We start from the raw sequence: 23766 nt of genomic DNA on the forward strand, positions 1-23766 counted from the left end.
TTATCATACATTAATATATTTCATTTTCAAATCAAACCCTCTGAATATCTGCAATCATATTTCATTGTCCTTAAAAATTTTGTAACAATATTATCTGCATTGATACTTATGAACTATACACCTACACTCAATGCAACTTGAAATGTGACTCTCAAGTAATGACTATTGGTATATGTGGTTTATAAAATTATTTAAAACCAAATTATTGATGGTTTCTTACTATCAGCAAAAACAAATAAAATATACAGAAGTACTTATTCTATAAACCTAAAGGAAAAGCAATCACCTTTTTAAAAGGTTACACATTTAGTGATATCACATGAAACAAAAAAACATAAAAATCAGAAAATCTAAATAATATTTCAAAATAAATATAGTAAGGCTAACTATAACACCAATAATAATATATGTAAATGAGTTAAACTCCTCTTTTACATAAAATTAAAAAGCAAAGACTCTGAGCACTAAAGCCAAAACCCAAGTAAAGATTAAAATTGAATGATAGAGGGGAGACGAGGGGGAGATGACGGAAGAGTAAGACGCGGAGATCACCTTCCTCCCCACAGATACACCAGAAATACATCTACACGTGGAACAACTCCTACAGAACACCTACTGAACGCTGGCAGAAGACCTCAGACCTCCCAAAAGGCAAGAAAGTCCCCACGTACCTGGGTAGGGCAAAAGAAAAAAGAATAAACAGAGACAAAAGAATAGGGACAGGACCTGCACCAGTGGGCTGGAGCTGTGAAGGAGGAAAGGTTTCCATACACTAGGAAGCCCCTTCGCGGGCAGAGACTGCGGGTGGCGGAGAAGGGAAGCTTCGAAGCCGCGGAGGAGAAAGAGCGCAGCAACAGGGGTGCGGAGGGCATAGCGGACAGATTACCGCACAGAGGATCAGGGCCGACCGGCACTCACCAGGCCAAAAGGCTTCTCTGCTCACCCACCGGGGCAGGTGGGGCTGGGAACTGAAGCTCGGGCTGGGGTTGGCAGCGTGAACACAGCCTACAGGGGGCTAGTGCACCACGGCTAGCCGGGAGGGAGTCCAGGGAAAAGTCTGGACCTGCCGAAGCAGCAAGAGACTTTTTCTTGCCTCTTTGTTTCCTGGTGCGCGAGGTGAGGGGATTAAGAGCGCTGCATAAAGGAGCTCCAGAGGCGGGCGCGAGCCGCGGCTAAGAGCGCGGGCCCCAGAGACGGGCATGAGACGCTAAGGCTGCTGCCGCCACCAAGAAGCCTGTGTGCGAGCACAGGTTACTATCCACACACCCTCTTCCAGGGCGCCTGTGCAGCCCACCACTGCCAGGGTCCCGGGATCCAGGGACAACTTCCCCGGGAGAACGCACGGGGCGCCTCAGGCTGGTGCAACGTCACGACGGCCTCTGCCTCCGCAGGCTCGCCCCGCCCTCCGTGCCTCTCCCTTCCGCCCCCCACCGCCGGCCTGAGTGAGCCAGAGTCCCGGAAGCAGCTGCTCCTTTAACCCCGTCCTGTCTGAGCGAAGAACAGACGCTCTCAGGTCGTGACCTACACGCAGAGGCGGGGCCAAATCCAAAGCTGAGCCCCTGGGAGCTGTGAGAACAAAGAAGAGAAAGGGAAATCTCTCCCAGCAGCCTCAGAAGCAGCAGATTAAAGCTCCACAATCAACTTGATGTACCCTGCATCTGTGGAATACATGAATAGACACGAATCATCCCAAATTGAGGAGGTGGACTTGGAGAGCAAGATTTACGATTTTTTCCCCTTTTCCTCTTTTTGTGAGTGTGTATGTGTATGCTTCTGTGTGAGATTTTGTCTGTATAGCTTTGCTTCCACCATTTCTCCTAGGGTTCTATCCGTCCGTTTTTTTTTTTTTCTTTAAAAACATTTTTTTTCTTAATAATTATTTTTTATTTTAATAACTTTTCTATTTTATCATACTTTATTTTATCTTCTTTCTTTCTTTCCTTCCTTCCCTCCTTCCTCCCTCCCTCCCTCTCTCCTTTCTTTCTCTCTCTTTCTTTCTTTCTACTTTTTCTCCCTTTTATTCTGAGCCGTGTGGATGAAAGGCTCTTGGTGCTGCAGACAGGAGTCAGTGCTGTGCCTCTGAGGTGGGAGAGCCAACTTCAGGACACTGGTCCACAGGAGACCTCCAAGCTCCACATAATACCAAACAGCGAAAATCTCCCAGAGATCTCCATCTCAACACCAACACCCAGCTTCACTCAACGACCAGCAAGCTACAGTGCTGGACATCCTATGCCAAACAACTAGCAAGACAGGAACACAAACCCACCCATTAGCAGAGAGGCTGCCTAAAATCATAATAAGTCCACAGACACCCCAAAACACACCACTAGACGTGGACCTGCCCACCAGAAAGACAAGATCCAGCCTCATCCACCAGAACACAGGCACTAGTCCCCTCCACCAGGAAGCCTACACAACCCACTGAACCAACTTTAGCCACTGGGGACAGACACCAAAAACAACGGGAACTACGAACCTGCAGCCTACAAAAAGGAGACCCAAAACACAGTAAGATAAGCAAAATGAGAAGACAGAAAAACACACAGCAGATGAAGGAGCAAGATAAAAACCCACCAGACCTAACAAATGAAGAGGAAATAGGCAGTCTACCTGAAAAAGAATTCAGAATGATAGTAAAGATGATCCAAAATCTTGGAAATAGAATAGACAAAATGCAAGAAACATTTAACAAGGACCTAGAAGAACTAAAGATGAAACAAACAACGATGAACAACACAATAAATGAAATTAAAAATACTTTAGATGGGATCAATAGCAGAATAACTGAGGCAGAAGAACGGATAAGTGACCTAGAAGATAAAATAGTGGAAATAACTACTGCAGAGCAGAATAAAGAAAAATGAATGGAAAGAACTGAGGACAGTCTCAGAGACCTCTGGGAAAACATTAAACGCACCAACATTTGAATTATAGGGGTTCCAGAAGAAGAAGAGAAAAAGAAAGGGACTGAGAAAATATTTGAAGAGATTATAGTTGAAAACTTCCCTAATATGGGAAAGGAAATAGTTAATCAAGTCCAGGAAGCACAGAGAGTCCCATACAGGATAAGTCCAAGGAGAAATACATCAAGACACATATTAATCAAACTATCAAAAATTAAATACAAAGAAAACATATTAAAAGCAGCAAGGGAAAAACAACAAATTACACACAAGGGAATCCCCATAAGGTTAACAGTTGATCTTTCAGCAGAAACTCTGCAAGCCAGAAGGGACTGGCAGGACATATTTAAAGTGATGAAGGAGAAAAACCTGCAACCAAGATTACTCTACCCAGCAAGGATCTCATTGAGATTTGATGGAGAAATTAAAACCTTTACAGACAAGCAAAAGCTGAGAGAGTTCAGGACCACCAAACCAGCTTTACAACAAATGCTAAAGGAACTTCTCTAGGCAAGAAACAAAAGAGAAGGAAAAGACCTACAATAATGAACCCAAAACAATTAAGAAAATGGGAATAGGAACATACATATCAATAATTACCTTAAATGTAAATGGACTAAATGCTCCCACCAAAAGACACAGATTGGCTGAATAGATACAAAATCAAGACCCATATATATGCCATCTACACGAGACCCACTTCAGACCTAGAGATACATACAGACTGAAAGTAAGGGGATGGAAAAAGATATTCCATGCAAATGGAAACCAAAAGAAAGCTGGAGTAGCAATTCTCATATCAGACAAAATAGACCTTAAAATAAAGACTATTAGAAGAGGCAAAGAAGGACACTACATAATGATCAAGGGATCGATCCAAGAAGAAGATGCAACAATTGTAAATATGCACCCAACATAGGAGCACCTCAATACATAAGGTAAATACTAACAGCCATAAAAGGGGAAATTGACAGTAACACATTCATAATAGGGGACTTTAACACCCCACTTTCACCCATGGACAGATCATCCAAAATGAAAATAAATAAGGAAACACAAGCTTTAAATGATACATTAAACAAGATGGACTTAATTGATATTTATAGGACATTCCATCCAAAAACAACAAAATACACATTTTTCTCAAGTGCTCATGGAACATTCTCCAGGATAGATCATATCTTGGGTCACAAATCAAGCCTTGGTAAATTTAAGAAAATTGAAATTGTATCAAGTATCTTTTCCGACCACAGTGCTCTGAGACTAGATATCAATTACAGAAAAAGATCTGTAAAAAACACAAACACATGGAGGCTAAACAATACACTACTTAATAACGAAGTGATCACTGAAGAAATCAAAGAGGAAATAAAAAAATACCTAGAAACAAATGACAATGGAGACACGACAACCCAAAACCTATGGGATTCAGCAAAAGCAGTTCTAAGAGGGAATTTTATAGCAATACAATCCTACCTTAAAAAACAGGAAACATCTCGAATAAACAACCTAACCTTGCGCCTAAAGCAATTAGAGAAAGAAGAACAAAAAACCCCAAAGTTAGCAGAGGGAAAGAAATCATAAAAATCAGGTCAGAAATAAATGAAAAAGAAATGGAGGAAACAGTAGCAAAGATCAATAAAACTAAAAGCTGGTTCTTTGAGAAGATAAACAAAATGGATAAACCATTAGCCAGACTCATCAAGAAAAAAAGAGAGAAGACTCAAATCAATAGAATTAGAAATGAAAAAGGAGAAGTAACAACTGACACTGCAGAAATACAAAAGATCATGAGAGATTACTACAAGCAACTCTATGCCAATAAAATGGACAACCTGGAAGAAATGGACAAATTCTTAGAAATGCACAACCTGCCAAGACTGAATCAGGAAGAAATAGAAAATATGAACAGACCAATCACAAGCACTGAAATTGAAAATGTGATTAAAATTCTTCCAACAAACAAAAGCCCAAGACCAGATGGCTTCACAGGCGAATTCTATCAAACATTTAGAGAAGAGCTAACACCCATCCCTCTCAAACTCTTCCAAAAAATTGCAGAGGGAGGAACACTCCCCAACTCATTCTACAAGGCCACCATCACCCTGATACCAAAACCAGACAAAGATGTCACAAAGAAAGAAAACTACAGGCCAATATCACTGATGAACATAGATGCAAAAATCCTCAACAAAATACTAGCAAACAGAATCCAACAGCACATTAAACGGATCATACACCATGATCAAGTGGGTTTATTCCAGGAATGCAAGGATTCTTCAATATTCGCAAATCAATCAACGTGATACACCATATTAACAAATTGAAGGGGAAAAACCATATGATCATCTCAATAGAAGCAGAGAACGCTTTTGACAAAATTCAACACCCATTTATGATAAAAACCCTGCAGAAAGTAGGCATAGAGGGAACTTTCCTCACCATAATAAAGGCCATATATGACAAACCCACAGCCAACATCATCCTCAATGGTGAAAAACTGAAAGCATTTCCACTAAGATCAGGAACAAGACAAGGTTGCCCACTCTCACCACTCGTATTCAACATAGTTTTGGAAGTTTTAGCCACAGCAATCAGAGAAGAAAAGGAAATAAAAGGAATCCAAATCGGAAAAGAAGCAGTAAAGCTGTCACTGTCTGCAGATGACATGATACTATACATAGAGAATCCTAAAGATGCTACCAGAAAACTACTAGAGCTAATCAGTGAATTTGGTAAAGCAGCAGGATACAAAATTAATGCACAGAAATCTCTGGCATTCCTATACACTAGTGATGAAAAATCTGAAAGTGAAATTGGTACAACCACTATGGAGAACAGTATGGAGGTTCCTTAAAAAACTACAAATAGAACTACCATATGACCCAGCAATCCCATTACTGGGCATATACCCTGAGAAAGCCATAATTCAAAGAGTCATGTACCAAAATGTTCATTGCAGCTCTGTTTACAGTAGCCCGGAGATGGAAACAACCTAAGTGTCCATCATCGGATGAATGGATAAAGAAGATGTGGCACATATATACAATGGAATATTACTCAGCCATAAAAAGAAATTAAATTGAGCTATTTGTAGTGAGGTGGATGGACCCAGAGTCTGTCATACAGAGTGAAGTAAGTCAGAAAGAGAAAGACAAATACCATATGCTAACACATATATATGGAATTTAAGAAAAAAAAAGTCATGAAGAACCTAGGTGTAAGACAGGAATAAAGACACAGACCTACTAGAGAATGGACTTGAGGATATGGGGAGAGGGAAGGGTAAGCTGTGACAAAGCGAGAGGGTGGCACGGACATATATACACTACCAAACGTAAAATAGATAGCTAGTGGGAAGCAGCCGCATAGCACAGGGAGGTCAGCTCAGGTATTTGTGACCATCTAGAGGGGTGGGATAGGGAGGGTGGGAGGGAGGGAGATGCAAGAGGGAAGAGATATGGGAACATATGTATATGTATAACTGATTTGCTTTGTTATAAAGCAGAAACTAACACACCACTGTAAAGCAATTATACTCCAATAAAGATGTAAAAAAAAAAATTGAATGATAGAAAATAGAATAGCCTTTCCAAAAAACTGCGCTGGGACAATTAGACATCCACCAGCAAAAGAAGGAAGTGAGACCCATACATCACATTATATACAAATAGTTAACTCAAAATGAATCATAGAACCAAATATAAGAGCTAAAATTACAAAATTCTTAGAACAAAATATAGGAGTAAATTTCTTCACATCCTTGAGTTAAACAATGGTTTCTTGGATATGACACCAAAAGCACACCAAAAGAAAAAGTAGGTAAACTGAAATTCTTCAAAATTTAAAACTTCAAATGATACCATCAAAAAAATAAAGACAACTGACAGAATGGGACAAAATATTTGCAAATCATATATCTGATAAAGGACGTGTATTCAGAATATATTAAGAACCGTTACAAATCAATAATGAAAAGACAACGCCATTAAAAAATGAACAAGGGGTTTGAATAGACATTTCTCCAAAGAAGATACACAAATGGCCAGTGACTGACTCAAGAAGAAAAACCTGAACACAGGAATAATAATGAAAGAAACTGGGAAAGATATCCAAAAACGATATCCAAAAAGACTTTCCCACAAGCGTCAGTCTCAACTGATACTATTTTTTAAAATATTTTGAATATCAATGAACTGATTAATTCTTATGCCATTTTTTAAATTTCTAACTACAGAGAAAGCTCCTCAGAGAATATTCTAAAATTATTATAGCTTTGATAACAAAACCTGAAAAAATGACTGCACTTAAAAACATAGAGCAATCTCCTTACAAATATAAATGTAAACGTCCTAAATAAAATACTAATACATTGATCTAACAATATGTCAAAGGAATAATGTACTGTAATTATATTGTCTCTCAGGAATAAAAGGATGATTTAATATTAGGAAGTCTAAGGATATAATTTAATTTATCCATAAATCAAATGAGAAAAATATGATTACAGTTTCAATGGCCAAAAAGATATTTGAACAGTTTTTTTTTGTTTTTTTTTTTTGGCGGTACACGGGCCTCTCACTGTTGTGGCCTCTCCCGTTGCGGAGCACAGGCTGCGGACGCGCAGGCTCAGCGGCCATGGCTCACGGGCCCAGCCGCTCCGCGGCATGTGGGATCTTCCCGGACCGGGGCACGAACCCACGTCCCCTGCATCGGCAGGCGGCCTCTCAACCACTGCGCCACCAGGGAAGCCCTGAATAGTTTTTAATAGTCATTATTAATTTTAAAAAAAAGAAATGGAAAGAGAAGTCAAAAAGTATCATAAGACTAATGAAAATGAAAACACAACATACTAAAATTTATAAGATGCAGCAAAAGTAGTTCTAAGAGGGAAGATTTTAGCGAAAATGCCTACCTTAAGAACAAAGAAAGATATCAAATAAACAATCTAACTTCACACCTCAAGGAATAAGAAGAACAAAAAACCTAAGTCCAAAGTTAGTAGAAGGAACATCAAAGATCAGAGGGGAAATAGAGACCATAAAGACAATAGAAAAGTGTGTTAGTTTTTGCTTTACAACAAAGTGAATCAATTATACATATACATATGTTCCCATATCTCTTCCCTCTTGCGTCTCCCTCCCTCCCACCCTCCCTGGCACAAAAACAGAAAGATAGATCAACGTATTAAAGTTTTAAGTGAAAGGTAACAAGAGAAAAGTCTCAGACAGAGTCCTTGATTTAGGTAAATCAGATAAATTATCTAATAGAACTCAAGGTAGACCTAATGCTAGTTAGAAATTAAAATCCTAACTTAGCAGGCTTCCCTGGTGGTGCAGTGGTTGAGAGTCCGCCTGCTGATGCAAGGGACACGGGTTCGTGCCCCGGTCCGGGAAGATCCCACATGCCGCGGAGCGGCTGGGCCCGTGAGCCATGGCCGCTGAGCCTGCGCGTCCGGAGCCTGTGCTCCACAATGGGAGAGGCCACAGCAGTGAGGGGTCCGCGTACCGCAAAAAAAAAAGAAAAGAAAAGAGAAAAAAAAATCCTAACTTAGCGAGGTAAATCATTGAGCTGCTAATAAAATTCCACTTATAAGAAAGTGATTGATATACTAATTCAAAAAGATATATGCACTCCCATGTTCACTGCAACATCATTTATAACCTAAATGTGCACCACTGGAGTAATGGATAGAGAAAATGTGAGATGGATGGATAAATAACGGAATTTTATTCAGCCATTAAAAAAAAAGAAATCTTGCCATTTGCAACAACATGGATGGACCTTGAGGGCATTATGATAAGTGAAAGAAGCTAGACAGAGAAAGATAAACACCATATGATCTCACGTATATGTGGAATCCAACAAAAAAACAAAAACAAAAACCAAGCTCACAGATGCAGAGAACAGATTGGTGTTTGCCAAAGGTAGGGAGTTGGGGGTGGGCAAAAATGGGTGAAGGGGGTCAAAAGGTACAAACTCCCAGTTATAAAATAAATAAGTCATGGGGATATAATGCACAGCATGGTGAATATAGTTAATGCTGTATTGCATATGTGAAAGTTGCTAAAAGTGTAGATCTTAAAAGTTCTCATCGCAAGAAAAAATGTGTTAACTGTATGGCGACAATTATATAAGTTAATAATATATTATTAATACATAGTAACATAAGTTAACAAGACTTGTGGTGACCATTTAGCAATATATATAAAAATGGAATTGTGACGTTGTACACCTGAAACTAATACAATGTTGTCTATTATACCTCAATTAAAGAAAAGAAAGTGATTAGGGGTTTTTCTTTTTTTTTTTTTTTTTGATTAGGGGTTTTTTAAAGGGGGTTCCTCAAGTACAAGGAGGAAATATCACCAGAAAAGAAGACGCAAAAAATCAAGATAGAAAAATTTGCATGAAACCAGCTCTACTTAATTGTGAAAGAGAAAGTATTATCGATATGGATGTGACTTGCCTATCCATGGCCAACATGTTGCCTAATATGTCTAACAAAACATGTTGTTTTGTTTGTTTTATATCTTTATTGGAGTATAATTGCTTTACAATGTTATATTAATTTCTGCTGTATAGCAAAGTAAATCAGTTATATGTATACGTATAACCCCATATCCCCTCCCTCTTGAGCTTCCCTCCCACCCTCCCTATCCCACCTCTCAAGCATAGAGCTGATCTCCCTGTGCTATGCAGCAGCTTCCCACTAGCTATCTGTTTTACACTTGGCAGTGCATATATGTCAATGCTACCCTCTCACTTCGTCACAGCTTACCCTCCCCCCTCCCCATGTCCTCAAGTCCATTCTCTACGTCTGTGTCTTTATTCCTGTCCTGCCCCTAGGTTCACTGGTACCGTTTTTTTAGATTCCATATATGTGCGTTAGCATATGGTACTTGTTTTTCTCCTTCTGACTTACTTCACTCTGTATGACAGTCTCTAGGTCCATCTACCTCACTACAAATAATTTCATTTCTTTTTATGGCTGAGTAATATTCCATTGTATATATGTACCACATCTTCTTTATCCATTCATCTGCTGATGGACATTTAGGTTGTTTCCATGTCCTGGCTATTGTAAATAGAGCTGCAATGAACATTGTGGTACATGACTCTTTTTGAATTATGTTTTTCTCAGGGTATATGCCCAGTAGTGGGATTGCTGGGTCATATGGTAGTTCTATTTTTAGTGTTTTAAGGAACCTCAATACTGTTCTCCATAGTGGCTGTATCAATTTACATTCCCATCAACAGTGCAGGAGGGTTCCCTTTTCTCCACACCCTCTCCAGCATTTACTGTTTGTAGATTTTTTGATGATGGCCATTCTGACTGATGTGAGGCGATACTTCATTGTGGTTTTGATTTGCATTTCTCTAATGATTAGTGATGTTGAGCATCTTTTCATGTGTTTGTTGGCAATCTGTATGTCTACTTTGGAGAAATGTCTATTTAGATCTTCTGCCCATTTTTGGATTGGTTGTTTGTTTTTTTGATATTGAGCTGCATGAGCTGCTTGTATACTTTGGAGATTAATCCTTGGTCAGTTGCTTACCATATGATCCAGTAATCCCACTCCTGGGTGTATATCTGCAGAAAACCATAATTCAAAAAGACACATGCACCCTGATGTTCGTTGCAGCACTATTTACAATCGCCAGACATGGAAGCAACTTAAATGTCCACTGACAGAAGAATGGATAAAGAAGATGTGGTACATATATACAATGGAATTTACTCAGCCATAAAAAAGAATGAAATAATGCCATTTGCAGCAACATGGATGGACCCAGATATTGTCGTACTGAGTGAAGTAAGTCAGATAGAGAAAGGCAGATATCATGTGATATCCCTTATATGTGGAATCTAAAAACAAGGGTACAAATCAACTGATCTAGAAAACAGAAATAGAGTCACAGATATAGAAAACAAACTTACGGTTACCAGGGGGGAAAGTGGGGGGAGGGATAAATTGGGAGATTGGGATTAACATATACACACTACTATATATAAAATAGGTAACTAATAAGAACCTACTGTATAGCACGGGGAACTCTACTTAATACTCTGTGATGACCTATATGGGAAAAGAATCTAAAAAAGAGTACATATATGTATATGAATAACTGATTCACTTTGCTGTACACCTGAAACTAACATAACATTGTAAGTCAACTATACTCCAATAAAATATTTTTTAATTAAAATAAAATAAAGTAAGCTATAAGGATATATTGTACAACACAGGGAATAAAGCCAATACTTTATAATAACTATAAATGGAGTATAACCTTTCAAAGTTGTGAATCACTATATTGTACACCTGTAACATATAATATTGTAAGCAACTACACTTCAATTAAAAAAACATATTGTTTTATTGCCACAAAACAATAGTACTGAAGTCCAAAGTACTATTGTCTGAATGCAAATCTCTCTGCCTATGGTTCCCACTAGAGAATGTGTGACCTGCCTCTTTTTACAAGTTACTCAAGGCTTATGATGACAGATTGACATTAAATACATTTGAAAATGACTTAACATCCACAGTGCAGCAAAACACTTGCAGAAAGATGTAATGCAATCTGGAAGGCCGTGATTAGGACACACCTAAACAACTATCACAAGACTGGAATGATAAAGTACCATATTTATTACTCATCTAGTAGATCTCCCGAGGTATATTCTGGGTTCTCAACAATATTATGTATATTTCAGAAGAAGATGAAAAGTAGGTTGTCATATCCAAGAATCCTGGCAAAGAATATTGCTGAGAATAAAATATACGCTTTATAAGATCTAAGAGAAAAGACAGAAAGAAATGTGTAGTTTGATAGAGAAAAATATATCTAAAGCATCAAAAATCATACTGATATGACAAAAAGAATATTCCACAGTGCTTAAATTAGAAGATAAAATAGTAGTAATAATAATGGCTAACATTTATTGACTGCTTATTCTATGTCAAATGCTAAGCATTTTATAGGCATCATTTCATTGAATCTTCCCCAAAACACCCATTTTACAGATGAAGAAATTAAAATTTAACAGAGCATGGGTAATTTGACCTTGGTCATACAGCTAGTCAGCGGCAGTACCAAAACTCTAATCCAAGAGCCTTATACTCCTAACCATTATGATTTCTTGTCTTAATACAAAGTGAAGTTAAAAAGAAGCGTGGAGAGGCAACCAGAGATGAAGTTTTCTATGCAATAACGTCAAAATATTTAAAAGAAAAAAATCCTAAAATGTAAATATTCTAAAATCTCTGTCAGTAGTTTGAAGACTGCGGGTCAAAACATGACCTCAAAAGAGGGGGGTCAGAATCAAAAAGGGTTTTACTCTTTATGAGGAAGACTTCAGCATGAACAATTAAAAAGAACTGAGGAGATCTCTGAAGAATATTGGCTTACATATATTTTTCCTAAAAAAAGCAAATAGAATTAATTTGACTAAAATGTTATAAAATAGGAAAAATCACTTCACTTGGTAATCCAGTTACTGCTAGCACAGTTAATACAATGGTATTTAGGGGCCATCAAGATGTAAATTCAGGAAGTATTAGAGCCAGGAGTGATTAGAACTTCTAGTGGCCTGGGCTTCTTCATGAGTTCTGGTTTCAAATTAGGACCATAAAAGTGGATTCTGTATTGATTATAAAAAATAATCTGCTAATCTATAATGCTCCTTTGCTTAGAGTTGAAGCATTATGACTGGATTTCAGAACTGCTAAAATCATGTTAATTATTGATTTAAGTTTCAACATATAGTCCTAGGGGAACACTAGATGCATCAGTTAGGGCTCTTTGCAACAGAAGCAACAGCAACATGAGGCTTGGAACACAGCAGGTCCAGAGAGGCAAGAGGGTCTACAGAACACAACTAACATAGTCTAATCAGGACACAGGCACTGGAATGAATGAATGCCAACTACTTTTTGTCTTTTTATCCCTCTGTTCAAGATTCAGATTCCAAGAAGGGAGCAACCAATCAGCCTCGCTTGCATCACCAGTCCTCCTCTTGGCTGGCAGAGAAGAGAGGCCCTGAAAAGTCCTACCTGATTTCTTCTAGTGGGGAAGAAGAAATTCCTCCAAAGGTGATGTTTGGAAGAGGGAAATAAATGCTGGACAGAAAACAACAGTATACACCCCTGCCCCGGTACCCTCAGCACTTGGATTGAGGAGTATTCCTGCCTCTTCCCAGTGAGGAATTGCTCCGCAAAGACGCTGAAGGTTGGGCTGCTGGACTCTGAAGCGAACTAGGAGTGGTGATCATAAGCCATATGCTGACTCCTCTATTTATCGGAAGTAGAAAATCAGGGACATCGCAGGCTGGTTCCAGGTGCAATCCATTAAAATCAATCTGAGGTATAATGTGTAAAATGCCAATATGCACTTCCAGAAGTCAAATAACCGAGACAGGAAACCGAGAAAAATAAAGCCCCACAATCAAGAAAAAAAGCCAGCCATCTCTTTTGGAAGGCTAACGGGTTCTTATCAAAGGTTTGTCCCTCCATCCATGGCAACAAGCTAGTCCACCTTTAATGGACTTGGAATAAAACAGACCTGATGAGAGTATCCATCTCCACAAGGTCGGGAAACTTCTGAAAAACTAAAACAGGGTATGAATTATTTAAGGGTTCTGCAAAGACCCAGGCTTTTCAAATCTTTTTTATGGTATCAGGTGACACATCAAATACTGATTTGTGGATAATTTTATTACCAGACCGTGATAATGTAAAGCATGCTGTAATATAGCCCAAAAGAAAATGATTGCCAAGGGAATGAAATTTATTTGTCTTCTTTAAGGAAAGAAACTTTGGCAATTATTTGAGCCGTAACATCGTTGTTTATGAGAGTACCCTGAGGACTGATCATTAAGCTTTAACACCAGGATGAAAAACTGCCACAGAGGAGCAGAGGTGGCTATAGAAGATTTCGGGACTTCTAAATAAATATTCAACATTTCCCAGCTGGTGACAATTCTTATGGAGGGCCCCTCGTAAAAAGTAGAGCTTCTAAATGCCTCTCATGAGTCTAAGAGGATATTATAATTTTTCTTAAAATAGTTTCACTTAAGAAATAGAAGGAAAAGATACACAAGGAGAACATGAAAACTTCAGACCTCTCACATCTCCCGTGTGTTCCCAGTCACAGTGGTAGAAAGACAGAGACCTAACAGGGCAATGGGCATATTATGATAATATAAAGACAAGATTGCATCATAATAAACCAAAAGGGAAAATCCCAGAGGCTTTACTCTCTCTGGACTATGAGAGGCCATGAGATGAGTCCTGAGACAAACAGTTCTAAAAGAAAGATAAGTTTTACTTGCCATGGAAATAGGACTGAAGTACTAATGTCCTCCAACCACTAGGCAGTAGCGAGCGGCTGCAGAAGCATCTGCTGAGAAAATGGATCTGAACCCAGGAGTCTTCCAGCAGAGATCAGACACCACTTGGCCTGGTCAGCTGAGACTATCCAATACCATCATCAAACTCCTTCATTCAGATGCTGGAAATTCTACTGTAATGAGGCTCTCCCCTAATACTGCCAGGACAGACTTCCCCACCTTGAACACTGATAGCATCTGTTTATGCAGAATCCTTAGACTTCTTACGAGCTAGACTCTACTTTCTCTCTGGTCTCACCTCTTACCATCCTCTCCAAACACTTCCCTCCTCTTTGCCATTGCATCGAAGCTTCTGTTACACTGAATGACCTCAGGACCACAAGTACTCTATGACCCTTCTAGCCTCAGGACCTTTGCACAGGTTGTTCTCTCTGCCTTGCATGTCCTTTCCACTTTTGTCTTTCTCTTTCCCTGGGTACTCCTGTCTGTCTTTCAGTATTCAACTTCATGTCACTTTTTCTGGATGTTTCTTCAAATATTCCCCACTGTTGGGTCAGGTATTCGCTTCCTGAATTCCCCTGGCACTCTTGCAATTAGAGCACCTATGACAATGACTCATAATCACCTACTTACACGTCTATGTTCCCATAGACTGGATTTATCTTGAAGACAGAGACCACAAAGAGCAGGCAATCCATCAATACTGGTTGAATAAAGAAAGGATTTTTGTTTGTTTTTATCCCTTGTACTCAGCATAATACCAGGCACATAGTCAACTTGCAATAAAACATTTGCTGAATGGATCATAGGCACTCAAAAACATATGTTGGATGAATGAAGTGATGGACTTATGATCAGGAAGTACTACATACCAGAAATCTAAAACTCCAATATTCTATTGCATTGGCCAAAAACTTGGTTCAGGTTTTTCCGTAACATCTTACGGATAATCCGGAATGAATTTTTTGGTCAACCCAATACTTTCTAACTTCCAACACCTATCCTTCTAGCTCTCTCAGATTCTGATTTTCTGGTCCCTGATCTCATAGAGATGCCCAATCTCTTGATATCTCCATAGTCTACCAAGTCTTTAAAAGTCTTGATGGTGTTACTTCCTTCCCTACTCAATCTACACCCATTTTTCATTATGAACTTTTAACCTATACTTTCGTACTTTTATTAAAAATCCAGTCCAGTACAAATCTCTACTGTCACAAATATTCTACTGTCACAGCTACTAAGAGTACCACACCAGGATAATATCATACCAGCATGCAGATGAGGCCACCTGAAAATCCATGGTCTTCAACCTCAGCCAGAACTTCAGGATGCTGACCAGTCCTTTAACTTAGAGTCAGCTCCCTCATCCATTCCTCTCCACTCTCCAATCACCTTCTCTCTCCCCAGTCCAACTATTCACCCTCACTCTCCATGGCAGATTCCCTTGCCTCCTATTTTACACATGATTGAGATAAGAAGGCATCCACTCAACTCCCTGCCTCCACACCAATGGACTTATTGAAATCTACATCTGTCTGTTCCTCCTTCCCTTCTATATCGGAGGATGAGGTGTCTGCTCTGCAGCCCACCCTCCACTGAAGATGAACCACTTTACATGTGCTTTCAATCTCATCCCCTTCCCTATTCTATTAGAGGACCCCCACTATACGTCGAACTCTTCTTAAATTCTGTATCCTTCCCCTAGCTTTGACTTACTCTTTTCTTTCCCTTGTCAGACAAGCTACTTGTATTCTCTACCTCATCATATGCCATTCATTCAGCCAACACAGTCAAACTTTTGTGATACACAGGGGCAAAAATAAAACAGAAATGTGATTCCCCTCAGAAATTTAAACTCTAAAATCAACATACAATGAATAAGTAAGAAGACAGAACAATTTCCAGGTCAGAGAGAGACAACAACAGCAAGGCAACTGGTCCATAAATCAGCAATATCCATCTGGGAGAAGGTACTTTAGCCCATGGACTTTAAGTATTTTAGTTCCATAGTAAGGAATGCATTGATGCTGGCACAGTGTCACTTACATTCTACGATTCACCTCATTTTGAATCCTGATTTTATTTAGCTCCCCCTGTAAGGTCTCCCTGCAGAGAGAGAACCTCTCATTTCAGGAGAGTTCAGGGCTGGAGATACAGATTAATTTCCCTGCTTAAAACTATTGCACTTCACAAAGAGAAGACTAGACACGGCAAATCTAAAAGTTCATAATCTAATGTTAACGGCAACACATTATTTTTAGCAAAGAGAAATAAATCATTCATTTTTAACAGGGGTTGCATGTCAGGACTAAAAAAAGAAATGATATATTGTTACCATCAAGAAGTTATGTAGAGATGTACAGGTTGCATCTTTCTCAAACACTAGAAGGGTTTTCTGCATCAGGTAAATTGCTTTGGATAGCTTATTCTTCCTTATTTTATTCATTACACTTAATTCTGTAAAAGCAAACAAACATTTCACCGAAAGGGCAACATAAAAACTATCTTTAAAAAATGCGGAAAGACAATTTATCCAAAACTTAATTACCTGTAAAACAATCAGGACTTCCAGGTTTTTTTGGCTTTTCTGGACCTTTGGTAGATATATTTTTGCTAACAGTTGGAGTCTGCAAAACTGAAGAAGAAGAAGAAGGAGAAGAAGAAGGAGATTGTTATCACAATTAGGTTTATGTTCAAGAAAGGAAATATTTTCTAAACACTAAAGAGTAACTATTTGTAAACTTATTGCTTCCTCTATCATGTCATCTTTTTTTCATTAATAGATAAAAATTCAAACAAATCTAATACAGTTTCATCATTAAATTCTCTTTTATTTGCTACTGTATGAGAAGATCAAGAATTTTTAAATTATAACAATATTTGATTTTCTATTTCACCTTAAATAAAATTATCTTGAAGGTTGATAAATAGGGTCCAACCAACTTTTGTTCACTTTCCCCCTTCATAAACTTTTCAAAATTGCTCCATCCATGGTTCCTGCAAGAGCTCTGGGTACCACATGAAGACCTCCATTCTCTTCTATCTGTGGCTGATAAAATCAGAGCCTCTCTCAAGATTTTCAACTGACACACAAATTATTCCCAATTGACTGTGAGCAGTGAGAGATCCTGGTGTGCAACTAGGACTGACCATCACGGTGGTCCAGGAAAGAGGTAGCAGGATGAGGGAGAAGAAAGTAAAGGTATGCTGGTCCAGGGAGATGGAGAATATTACACTGATTCTTGATTTTCCAGGTCTGGCCCTCAAGAGACCTGGCAATATATTGTTTCTCTCCTTAAAGGTACATGAGTGTACCTGTAGTAACCTTACAATAAACCCCTTTTATTGAGGTTTAATTATTTGTGCTAATGCACATGAGTCACCATGGGATGATGATTGATTGATGAAAAGATGCCAAAAGACACCGTTAAAGGATATAAGGTTTCTTTAATGGCAAAGGATAAGGAAATTTATCTTCATGGAAATAGCAACACAAAGCGGAAAATAATGCATCTTTCTCTCAGTACCTAGGGTATTATAAATGCTAATTAAGTGATAGCTCTCATGATTATAATCACTGGAGATAAGAAGGATGAGATTGCAAGAAAACTCTGAATGCCCAACACAGGAGTCACATTTAAATGCCACAGTCATCAATAGACAACCACCGTAAAGTTCTTGAATAAGAATGACAAAAGCAGTATTTAGGCAACATTAATCAGACAGCAGCATACAAGAGTGAAGAATGACAGGAGAAAAAAAGTGATAATCTGTGCTAGGGTGGCAGTTCAATAAAGCAGAGAAAAACATCAAGCAGATCCAGAGATATTGCAAAGAAATAATAACTAATCCTATGTAAATATATATACACACACACACACACACACACATATATATATAGAGAGAGAGAGAGAGTCAACTACAAACTGGCACTTGCCACTGGCACTTGCCAGCTACCTCTACAAGGATTAGATCATGTGCTGCTGCAGCTGCTGACTTTCAACATCCCCTGAAAGGAGCTCAGGGTGGAGAGCAGAAATGAGGCTCTCTGTGCTCTGGGAAAAACTGGTAGAACAGGTCTTCAGATAGTTAGGTATTTTCAGGAGTTGATTTTATGAGCCCAATTCTTGTATCCCCTCATATCTAGAAAAGCACTAAAATCTTTCATGGTGACGGCTGCTCCTCGCGACTAGCAGAAACCTTCTGCAAAAAAATATGTGCTTCATTCCATGTACTCCCCGCCTTCACCAAAATCACATATATACTGACCTTCCCCCTACCTCTTTGGAGCAGTTTCTCAGAGCTATCTGAGATGCTGTCTCCCAGGCTATAGTCCTCATTTTGCCCCAAATAAAACTTAACTTGCAACTCTCATGTTGTGCATTTTTTTAAAGTCGGTTATCTATATATAGATATATAGGTATCTATAGATATATCCAAAATATATAAAAAAACTCAAGCCATTTAATAATAAAAAAATCTGATTTTAAAATGGGCAGAAGAGGGCTTCCCTGGTGGCACAGTGGTTGAGAGTCCTCCTGGCAATGCAGGGGACACGGGTTTGTGCTCCAGTCCGGAAAGATCCCACATGCCGCAGAGCGGCTGGGCCCATGAGCCATGGCAGCTGAGCCTGCGCATCCGGAGCCTGTGCTCCACAACGGGAGAGGCCACAACAGTGAGAGGCCAGCGTACCGCAAAAAAAAAAAAAAGTGGACAGAGGAACTAAATAGACATTTTTCCAAAGAAAATATACAAATGGCCTACTAGTACATGAAAAGATGCTTAACATCACTAATCATCAGGGAAATGCAAATCAAAACCACAATAAGATATTACCTCATGCCTATTAAAATGGCTATCATCAAAAAAGACAAAAGATAATAAACATTGGCGAGGCTGTGGATTAAAGGATACCCTTATACACTATTTGTAGGAATGTAAATTGGCTAAGCCACTATGGAAAACACTATGGAGGTTTCTCAAAAAATTAAAAATAGAACTACTATATGATCCAGAAATCTACTTCTGGGTATATCTCCAAAGGAAATAAAAACAAGATCTTAGCGATATCTACAGTCCCATGTTCATTGCAGCATTATTCACAATAGCTAAGATATGGCAACAACCTAAATATCCATCAGTGGGTGAACGTATAAAGAAGATGTGACACACACACACACACACACACACACACACACACACACACACAGTGGAATATTATTCAGTCAGGAGAAAGACATTTGCACTAATATGCATGGACTTTGAGGGCATTATGCCAGGTGAAATAAGTTACACAGAGAAAGACAAATACTGTATGGCATCACTTATATGTGGAATCTAAAAAACCCAAACTCATAGAAACAGAGAGTAGAATGGTGGTTACCAGGGGCTGAGGAAGTGGGAAAATGGAGAGATATTGGTCAAAGGGTACATAAGATGAATAAGTTCTGGGGACCTAATGTACAGCATGGATCATAGTTAATAATACTGTAGTAGACACTTGTAAGTTGCAAAGTGAGTAAATCTTGAATGTTCTCACCACAGAAAAAGAAACGGGAATTATGTGACATGCTTGAGCTGTTAGCTAACACTATGACAGTAATCATTTTGCAATATGTTAGTGTATCAAATCTACACGTTGTACACCTTGAACTTACATAATGTGGTATGTCAATTATATCTTAATAAAGCTGAGGAGAAAAAGTCTGCACTCAAAAATTATTTAATTAACCAGCATTTGATTAAATTTGTTTAGCTGTATATATGATGGGACATCTGAATGTATTCGACAGAGATCAGAAGTCATGTTAGGCTGGAACACTCAGTTCTATTCTATAATTACTCAGTAATTTAAAATGAGGAAGTGGCAGTTAAATGAATATTGACTATATAATCATGCCAGGAGTAACTTGGCTTTATCAAAATTTAGCCTCAAACAGAAGAGATTTTTAGACCTAATATTTTAAATCTTATCCTGAAACTTGAGTAGTTGTGTTTCTATATGCACACTAGAATTACTATCGGCATTTTTTTTTAATGTTTTGACCTCTTTACCTAAATAATGAGGCAAAAACAACTTAGATCCAACTCATCTGTCCTCTCACACTGCTGTCAGAGATGTCTTTCTAAATTTTTCAATAGCTTCCAAGAGAAAATATAAACGATTTAACCCTTCAAGATCCGTGATCTACCTCTCTAGGCTTATCTGTGTCAATCTCCCATGTGTGCTCTTTACTGCAGCCATAAGAAAATTCCAGCAGTTTCTAGACTTCACCATATAATTGTTTGCTTCCACCTTACTAAAAGTTGCTTTCTCCATTCAAAATGACTGCCTCCTTCTCAATTTTCTTCATAAAGATATTTATGAAGATAAAGATAGCCTTCTGGTCAACTATCACTTCTTCCAAGAAGCCATCCCTGACTTTCTTGACTGTTATACTCTTCTGTGTGCCCATATCAAACACTCTGAGCCCACTTCTATTGCATTAATTAACCTTGACTATTATAGTTGGCTTACTTATCTAGAAGCTCAAAATTAAAGGCTGTGTCTTATTTGGACCAAGCTTAATATAGTTCCTAGATTTGATAGAGACTCAATAAATGTTTGCTTCATTAAATTAATAAAATATCAATAATTTACTATAACTCAAGCAATTTAATTTTTTAGAAGTTTACTGATTTGCTATGCAAGGTGTAAAGAAATAATGAAACATAGCTATTGATATTTATCAGAGAAGTAAGAAAAAATAAAATAATGACATTTATCTGGAAAACACCTAGTCAACAACAACACTGTTTACAAATTAAATTGATTCTGTACTTGAACTTGTCTTAAAACTGATTCAGAACAAGTTATTTGCTTTGATGGCTACTACCTTGCAATTGGTCAAGAAGCACAACGGCCATTCGGTGCTGGGCTTGAATTAGTTCAAGATGCAAATCCATTATGAAACTATTCGGTGTGACTGGTTTGCACATGTCTGCATCTATACCGTGGGTGTGCTTCGGCAGAATTGAAGTAAAAATTAAAAAGGCATATGGTTATCAAAACATACTAAAACCAGCTCTGTCTTATTATCATTCAGGTTATCACTTTACTCTTAGCCATTAAAGTCTGCTCACTTCTCAACTCTTTGCAATCTGGCTTACACACTAAGAAATCTGCTTTTCAAGTTCACCAGCAGCCTCTTCAGTGACAGATTCAAAGACTCCTCACACTCCTTGACTTCTTCTGGGAAAAAGGGAATATATTTCTGGCCTATGAGAGGGAAGCCACCACAAACCGTGCTTTACTTACCTATTTGCAACGCCAGCCCTCTTCCTAGTTAAGTAAAATAAACCTAATGTAAGAGTTTCTCATTCTCACCGTGGCATAGCAATGGTCAACCACTGATGATCCATTTGGCAAAGCAGTTAACATGCAATTCAAATTTATCCCACCAATGGCTTTTTCAAGAAGTTCATAGGCCAAAAATAACTGTTCCTCAGGTTTTTTCTAAAGGAATTTTATAAACAAAACAGAAAAATTAAATTTAAGGGAAAATCATATACAACACTTCCCAACTTTTTAACAATAATTCAAAACCAAATAACAAATTTAAATAGCCTATCCAAGATCAATGACATATTTCTTACTAAGTATATTTGCTTTTGATTAAACGTGCAATACTATTAATAAAGGTAAAATAATAAATACAGTTCATCATTTTTCCAAATATTAATTAAACTTTTCAAAAACATGTATATAACTTCCTTTTATGGTTTTCAAAATCCTGATGGTACCAAATGTACAGGTAAATCTTAAAAATCTAACTCATAATTTGTCATTTTCACATACTTTATTTTGAAAGTTAATTTTTTTGGAATCTCTGAGCTGGAAATCTAGACTTGGAGGCCATCAAATCCAATGGTCTACGTTGTGATTTTCAAAAACTAAATAACTTCTATTATAATTATCCTCACAGAGAGACAAATACAGAGAATAACATAAAGAGCAACCAGCTTTGTTCAAACTTTCTAATTTTGCATTTTTTCTTCAGAAAATGTTTAGGAAATAAAGCAAACACATACATGCAGATCACTGAAATCCCCTGTGTAACTGTTTATAGTGACTCTCCTCTTCTCTGCCCCTAGAGGTAGTCACTGTCCTTGAATTTGGTTTTTAACCATTCTTTTGCATGTTTTTAAACTTTTACTACATGTGTATGTGTCCATTAACAATATACAATATCACTTTGCATATTTTTAATTCTCTTGTAAAATTCTGCAGTTCGCTTTTTTCACTCAACCATATGTCACTGAAATCTTCTCCTGCAACTCAGTGTGTCAGTCAGGGTTTAGTTAGGAACACAGAGCAACTCGAGGTATTGCAAGCAGAAAGGGATTTAATGCACAGAACTAGAAGTGTCCATCACTGCTGGAAGGCCTGGGAGAGCAAAGATCAAGAAAGCTGCCAGTGATGAATTTACAGGAATCTAAGAATACAGGAGGCAGGTGACAACCTCAAGTGTCTACCACGCTGAAGCAAGTGAATTGCAAGGGCCTGCTCAGCGAGGCTGGTCAATCAACTTCTTCCATCCGCCACTGCAGAATAAGAACTCTCTCTTCCCTTGTGTATTACAAATTCATGCAAATGCCCCTCACTGGAAGACTAACCTAGAACCGTATGGAAATGAGATGGTGGGAAATGTAGTTCCAGGTTTTCCCCCTGTAGTGTGAAGGTGACTCTAGACGTGGATGGCAATGATGCCAGGCTGATTCTAGTTCAAGCCCACTTTAGCTCACTCACCTTCACTGCTACGATGAAATGGTGTTGTGCTGAGGACTACATCACAATTCACTTATCCACTCTTCTGCTGATGGACATTTAGATTGCTATTACTAAAAGTGTGCAACGTATTATACTAGTCTGATACTTCCTTTACAGTCCTTATACCTTTCCTTCTGCTCTTCTTTTTTCACACAGCTGTCTAAGGCCCCTAGGACATTTTGATCAGAAGAATGACAGATATCTTTAAGTTGTTACATCGATATAAAGGGACTGCTTTTCATCTTTTACCATAAGTGTAACAGTCATTAAAGGTCTTGAATGATACCCTTCCTGGGATACAGAAGTTCTCTTCTATTCCTAACTTGTTAAGAGTTATTTTTTAAAAGGTGGTTGTTGAATTTCGTCAAATGCTTTTGTTGCAGCTCTTTATCTAGTGAGGTGGTTGTTATTTTCTCCTTTTCATCTGCTAATGTGGTGTACTGCATTACAGATTTTCTAATGTCAACTCATACTTGCATTCGGGAATATACATAACTTGATTACACACATTAAATATATATATATAGACATGAATCTCCATTCAAGAATCACTGGCTCATAAACAACAAGCTCCTACCGTATAGCACAGGGAACTATATTCAATGTCCTGTGATAAACCATAATGGAAAAAAATATGAAAAAGAATATGTATATGCATAATGAATCACTTTGCAATACAGCATAAATTAACACAA

General features: G+C 38.2%; 1 protein-coding gene across 1 annotated transcript in view; it reads right to left on the bottom strand.

Moving 5' to 3' along the window:
• CFAP54 (cilia and flagella associated protein 54) overlaps positions 1-23766 on the bottom strand; it is a gene marked incomplete at its 5' end in the record, with an annotated part of 297105 nt that overhangs the window by 214474 nt on the left and 58865 nt on the right. The window contains 4 exon segments of the mRNA XM_079935999.1: positions 16598-16719; positions 16811-16897; positions 21138-21264; positions 21629-21757. Of these exon segments, the coding sequence (XP_079792125.1) occupies positions 16598-16719; positions 16811-16897; positions 21138-21264; positions 21629-21757 (465 nt within the window).

Source organism: Stenella coeruleoalba (assembly GCF_951394435.1).
Source record: "Stenella coeruleoalba genome assembly, chromosome: 11".
NCBI classification, from domain to species: domain Eukaryota; kingdom Metazoa; phylum Chordata; class Mammalia; order Artiodactyla; family Delphinidae; genus Stenella; species Stenella coeruleoalba.